This window comes from Ctenocephalides felis, unplaced genomic scaffold (genome assembly GCF_003426905.1).
Source record: "Ctenocephalides felis isolate EL2017-DRISC unplaced genomic scaffold, ASM342690v1 CF-g0.4_SCAFFOLD_01886, whole genome shotgun sequence".
Lineage (NCBI taxonomy): Eukaryota > Metazoa > Arthropoda > Insecta > Siphonaptera > Pulicidae > Ctenocephalides > Ctenocephalides felis.
In genome coordinates, this window is record NW_020538040.1 from 11,353,379 (window position 1) to 11,360,513 (window position 7,135).

Below are 7,135 nucleotides of genomic sequence, written 5' to 3' on the forward strand. Positions count from 1 at the left end.
TTTTATTGCACTTTTGTCTATTACTACAAATACAATAAAATCAATAAAACTGACAGAGGTTCAATAAAAACTATCTAATTCAAGCAATAATACTAAATTCGATTCTGAATTAAACTTATAAATTAGTTATTATTATCACCATTTTATATTTTTTCAACAGACAGACCTTAATAATTAATTAACAATTAATTAATGTTACAATTATTTAGAATCTATGCTATTGCGTTTTATTTTATTATATATAATTGTTAATATTTACTAATATTTTTAGAATTTGAACATTAAATTTGAGAAGAGCAAGACGTTTTTCAATTTAGTCAGTTCTACAAGGTGTAGTTTATAAACACATTATAGATTTTATATATCAATATTTTGTAACACATAACATTCTCTTTTACATATTCAAATAAGTTTTATCGAAAGAAGCAAAATGAGTGGCACTAAAAAGGATGATCATACTAATAGACCAGTAAGTTCTGACGGATCCAACGATGATGATCACGCAAGAGAACCAAAACGTTCTCTTCCAAATTCATCTGATTCAAAGTCATCACAGTCAGAAGATGAGAAAATTAAAGCTTCAGATCACGAGGAAATGAATCAATCTGTAAATGAAAAGTTAAAAGGGTCCGCTAAGGAGAAAATGGAGCAAACAATAGCCGAGAAAGTTGCAGTAGCCCGTCGAATATGGGACTATATGAGTGACGAGCGAAACAAGGACTTCGCGAATAAGATCAATGTTTTTTTCGAAAATTTCCAAACTAAATCAGAGGCTGATCAGAAGCAGGAAAATAAAACAACTTCTAAATGTTTAACTTCAAGCAAAGAGCCAAACACTTCTTCAAAAAAGAGAAATTTGTAGTAAGACATGATCGCAAGAAGTATAGGGTGGGAAGAAGCAAAGTTATCGTAGACGTTACAATTGCAGGAAATGTTAAACCGAACCAAGCACCAGAAACTGAGAACTTTGAATCAGATTCAAACAACGATGAATCTGACTCTACTTCGAGCGACTCTGACTCACATCCAAGAGCTAGAACAGATACTAGAAAATCAGAACGAACTAAAAAACGTAAAAGATCTGTATCCTACAACGAGAACAACTTCGAAATTCCTGATGAAGAAGAGCGCGAGACAGTTTCTAAAAATTCAAGCTCCCATAAAAGAAAAAAATCTATCATCAAAAACACTTGCAGATTATCTAGCAGTGTTAGTGTTGAGACAACAGTCATCGAATACGAATATGACACACCAAAACTGGTAATCAGGCACCAGAGGCGTTAGAACATGTAAGTAACATCTCAAAACTGTTCTAAACTGCTATTACCAAAACCAAATATTTAAACTACTTAGCTAAAACTCACCCCTTTTCAATTTTTTTTCTTATTTAATTATTTTTCTAATTCAATATTTTGGGGATAAGAGTTGCTTCCCTTTTTAGGAACCATCAATAACAAGCAAAAAAATTTTTACATTTATATACTTTATTATTATTGGCTTTGTAAACTGGTGGAGTAGATCGAGGCTTAAGGTCGGTAGATAAAAAGATCCACTATCATGCATGTTTCATTGTAAATTCCTTGTTACATTTTTTTCCAAGTATATAATTTTCAAACGACACGAATTTAAAGTACAAGGCCAAAGATAACCAGCCTTCTCTTTAATTCTGTCGCTATTAGGAAATAAACAGAAAGGTATTTATTTTCACAACAAAAGTATTTTTTTCGTTGGTAGTTGTTTATGGCTTTGAGATCTTTTATTTAGATTACCATACCTGAATATAATTTTTAAGTATACGGTTTTAAATGCTTTTATTCTAGAACTTAGATCATAAAAACAAGTAAAGTAAATAATTTTTTAACAATATTTGAAAGTAGAAGGAAAAAGTTGTATAACCAGCCATCATATTGATTTTTACGATGTTGCTATCGGGATATAAACGATAATGTTTGAATATCCATAGCAAAAGTATTTTCTTCAGTTGTTTAGTTAACGCGACTTTAATATAATTTTTAAGTATACGTTTTTTCATTGTTTTATAAGATGTATTGGTAATTTTAAGTTAGATTCAACATTTTTTCAAGGATCAACTGAACTTTTACCCTGGCAATGGTATGAAGTAAACAATAAGAAGTAGTAAATTAGGATAAAAAAGCAATTTTACAAGAGATAAAATAAATAAATATCTATTTCAACTTTGCTGATGATATTTTGTGTTATCTCTAAAAAATGAACCGATGAAATGTATATTATGCGTTAGTTGAATAATGTAGCTATTATTTCGTGAAAAAATTATAAATTGGACTTGGTGCCTTCTGACCGTTTTATTTTAACCAGCCTATAGAATAAAAAAGACAGAAGCAATTTTTTGAAAAACAGCAAAAAAAGCTGCGGTTACAATTATGAATTGGCTGGAAGTTTTACTGAACATAGTCAGATCGTTGTTTGTTTGATATGTGTTATTTGTTGTGATATAATTGTTTTGGTTTTTACAATATAATTGCTCAAAGTCAAATTGGACTTTTGTGCCTCGCCCTACCCATTTATTTTTATCTATAACTACTCATTTATTTTTAGTCTTCTGCCAAAAGTCTTAACAACAAATGGTGTGCATTCGCGCCAGAAAATAAAAACGTAAACGTTATTTTTACTAAATTATTTTCTGTAAATAGATAAATCATATAAATATAATTACTCATTAAGTTATTATATTTTTTAGAGTGTTTCCAGTGCAGTCGAAAGTAATAAAAAATGCGATCGTGATATTGCCCCACGTCGGACAACTGATTTCTCTTATGCTGACTTTGTGACTAATGCTCGTAGTAAGCAATTGAGTTCAAATAATAAACCTGGAAATTGCATGAAATCAAAGAATGAATTGTTAGCAGCTTCTTCAAAACTAAGAACGAAATTTTTGTTAGCAACGTAAGTAAATAAGTGAAATAATTCTTAGTTATTTTTTTGCAAATATAAATTTTCAAATTATTACTCAGGACTACAAATAATAGTTGTATTCCTGACTCTTTTCACATTAAATAACTTTTGAATATTCCCTTCAAGGCCGTATCATTCAATGTCCTATTAAGATTTTTTTTGTAGAATACAGCAGTAATTTGCAAACATATTTACTCCCCATTGCCCCTGCCTAATCTGCAAACATGTTTGCATTTGAATATGTTTGCAAATTAATGCTTTATACTGCAAAAAAACTCAGAAGATTTAATTATAACTCATTTAAGGTAAAAAGAGACAGAAACTAGTGGGGCAAATCGCTGGAACTTCCCGTACCAAAATTTTTTTTTTAAAAGATTAACATTTTTGGAAAAAAAATTACTCTGAAAAATTAGATTTTTGGGAAACTATAAATTTTTAACAAAAATTTACTTTTTTTGAAAAAAAAAGACTTTTTGAAGAAAAGTGTATTTTGAAATATTTTGGAAATTCTGAACTTTTTTTCCAAGCAATCGTACTGCTTTAATTATATAGAGACAAAATATCGAAGCGCGTAAGCGCCGCGCCGCCGTCTAACGGATAAGCATTGGGACGGAACCCATAGGAATGTAAACAAAATTTACCCTTATTATTAAAATCTCTATAAAATATCTGATAATTTGATGTGCATATGTCTAATGATCATTTTTGACTGCCAGATGGCATTTATTTTTACTTTTTTTACTAGATCTCCGAAACCTGCGTTCATGTAAATTTAATCAGTTCTTCATCTTGTTAATACAAGTAAAATGTGTTTTGAATTATTCAAATCGGACGCTCCTTTCTCTTAAAAACTGAGTTACCGTTTTTGGCTCTTTTTGCCCCGAATCTTTGGAACGGCTAGACCTGCCTTCGCCAAAAACTAATCAGCACGAATTGAATGTTTTTTGAATAATTCAAATCGCTTTATCTGTGTTCCCGAAATCGTCGACGAAAATTTGTATCCGAACACACACACACACACACACATACATCCATTTTTTCTAAGGTATGCCAAAATATTCAGAAACCTCTGAAACGTAAAAATATATAAAAATTTTCATTTTCGATTTTTTTAGTCTAACAACGCATAAAGAAATATTGTTTTCACAATCTCTCTCATCATGTAATTGTGTTTGAAGAAATTTATGTAATTAAAATTAACATTCATTCATTGAATGCATGTATTTTTTTTTACTTTTTCGCTGGCGATACAGTCTCATTTTTAGAGCAACTGTAATATCTGTCTTGCCTATAAAAATATTTTCTATTTTAATGACTTCAAAGATTTATAGAAACTATGAATAATATAGAAATTATTTTACTAAACTTACGTTTCTTACACAAATGTATTATTATTTTTATTTTAATTATCTTCAGGGACAGGTTCAAATATTATTCCAATTCAGGCATTTTTTATTAAATCAAGATTTTTACTACGATGTAATCTTAAAATCTAATGACATTCCGATATAATGCTACTCGGTGGCGCATACAATGTACGCCGGTACACATACGACGAAAGATCTCTATTCACTCGACACGACGACTAATCACAATCGACCCGTATAGAAATGATCTAATCGAGAGCGAATGACGAACAGTTCGCGTGTAACGCTATTTTCTTTGAATTTTTACAGGTTTACCCCCTAGTCGCGCCTGAAGAAGTGTCACTTCAAAAATACACATTTTTAAGTCTGTTTGAAACATGTCACTTCAAAATCGCCTTGATTAGATTTTGTGAAAGTGAAAAGTTTATTTTTGAAATAAACAGTTGGAAATATCTAAACAGCTCAATCTCAATATAAGTCAATTATTTACAGTTTACACCTATCGGGAAGTTCATGCAACTAAGGGAAAATGCCACTTACTCTTAGTTTCGAAAGCGGCTCTGAATATATCACAATTTTTTCTCAAATTTTTGACTCTTTTATTTTTGATAATTGGCGCAATAGTTTGAGAATTGCAAATTTAATAAATCATATTTAATTAATTTTATTAATACTATTAAAATTTTTGCAATACTTGATATTTTAAGTTTTAAATTTACCGTCGCACTATTTGTTTATATATAAATATTGTTTATATTAAATCAAGGTTATGTTTTTATTTTAAATTTAAGTATACATACACAGATGTATATATATATATATATATATATATATATATATATATATATATATATATATATATATATACATGCATGCATAATCTGTAAGAAAATAAAAATGACTCAATTCATTGAAGGCATAAAATGAAGTCTGAAGATGAATAGATGGGAAATTTTTAAAAGCATTTTTAACTTCCCGTGGGGCAAGTTATAGTAATCGCAAAAAAATCGAAAATGAAATTTTTTATATATCTTTACGTTTCAAAGGTTTCTGAACATTTTGGCATATCTTAGAAAAAATGGATGTATGTGTGTATGTGCGGATACAAATTTTCGTCGACGATTTCGGGAACACCGATCAACCGATTTAAATAATTCAAGAAACATTCGATTCATATTGATAAGGAGACATGCTGATTAGTTTTTGGCGAAGGCAGGTCTAGCCGTTCCAAAGATACGGGGCAAAAAATGCCAAAAACGTCAACTCAGTTTTTAAGAGAACGGAGCGTCCGATTTTAATATTTCAAAAGCAGTTTACTTGTATTGACAAGAAGAAGGTTTCGGAGATCTAATGAAAAAAGTAAAAAAAAGACATTTGGCGGTCAAAAATGATCATTAGACATATGCACATTAAATTTTCAGATATTTTATAGAGATTCTAACAATAAGTATAAATTTTGTTTACATTGCTATGGGTTCCGTACCAATGTTTATTCATTAGATGGCGACGCGGCGCTTATGCGCTTTGACATTTTGTCTCTATGCAGTTAAAGCAGTACGATTGCTTTGAGAGAAAGTTCAGAGTTTCCAAAATATGTAAAATAAAGTAAATAAGTATTTTTTTGTGAAATTCTTAGTTTCTCAAACCGGTATACCGATATTGCTTTCTCTAATACACATTATCAAAGTCTCCATTAAATATCTAGTAATTTGATGTGCATATGTTTAATAATCATCTTTGACCGCCAAATGGCGTTTTTTTGTACTTTTTTACTAGATCCCAAACATTTAATCAGTTCTTCATTTTGTCAATACAAGTATAAAGGTTTTTTGAATTGTTTGAACTGTTTTTGGCACTTTTTGCCCCGTATCTTTTGAAAGGTTCTTGGGAACTGTTCTTTAGAACGGGATCTTGGGAACTTAGATCTGTCTTTGCCAAAAACTAATTAGCACGTCTCTTTATCAATATGAATCGAATGATTCTTTTTAATTGTTCAAATCGGTTGATCGGTTTTTCCGAAATCGTCGACGAAAATTTGTATCCGCACATACACACACATACATCCATTTTTTCTAAGGCATGCGAGAATATCCAGAAACCTCTGAAACGTAAAGATATATAAAAAACTTCATTTACGATTTTTTTGCGATTACTATATCTTACCCTACGGGAAGTTCACATGGCCACATAATATCGTTCAAGTGAACTATTTCCTTATCTATGACGTTAGCTTTTTCTAATAATAATATTGCAAGTTTTTGATTTTAGATTTACAATCATTTAATAATTTTGCATTTGTCTCATATTACTGATAGTTATAATTTTTTTTAGTGATGGCATCGACCATTCAACGCCTCGGGGTAGATCTGAAGATAAGGATAATGAAGAAAGAATAGAAAATGACCAAATGTCAGATGTTCTGGATCTAGACATTAGCGGATTCCCTTCAGACACTTCACACCAATCGACGCCAAAGTCAACACAAAATGACCAGCAAACTACAATGTTGGCATTGCAGGAACCACTTGAATCAATGCAGGAACCACTTGAATCCATGCAGGACCCACCTCAATCCATGCAGGTGAACAAAATTTAAGTAGAAATTTATATATATATATATATATATATATATATATATATATTAGGGTGGTCCTTAATATGGACGTTTTCGAAATTTCTTGCTCCCAGGGGCCCAAATGCTTCCAAATTGATAAAAAATATCTTCTATAAGTTTTAGCTCTTAATATTGACTTTCAGATAGTGCGCCATTCAATCAAAGTTATGTATGGAAATAGCATGGAAGAATTTTCAAAAATGTTTTTCAGATATAACAT

General features: G+C 30.4%; 1 protein-coding gene across 1 annotated transcript; it reads left to right on the forward strand.

Annotated features, from left to right (window-relative positions):
- Positions 1–430: 430 nt before the first annotated feature.
- LOC113374634 (peptidyl-prolyl cis-trans isomerase G-like) lies at positions 431–6,897 on the forward strand. Its single transcript, XM_026614611.1, has 4 exons — positions 431–739; positions 823–1,260; positions 2,720–2,925; positions 6,633–6,897. Exons 1-4 carry the CDS (start codon positions 431–433, stop codon positions 6,895–6,897), a joined length of 1,218 nt encoding a protein of 405 aa, XP_026470396.1.
- The last annotated feature ends 238 nt before the right edge of the window (positions 6,898–7,135 follow it).

Excerpts from the sequence above, each read along its gene's own strand:
- LOC113374634 (XM_026614611.1), top strand. The coding sequence starts at position 431 with ATGAGTGGCACTAAAAAGGATGATCATACTAATAGACCAGTAAGTTCT. Across the intron at positions 740-822 it reads ACTTCGCGAATAAGATCAAT|CAAAGAGCCAAACACTTCTT; the intron begins GTTTTTTTCGAA and ends TTTAACTTCAAG. Across the intron at positions 1,261-2,719 it reads AATATGACACACCAAAACTG|AGTGTTTCCAGTGCAGTCGA; the intron begins GTAATCAGGCAC and ends TATATTTTTTAG.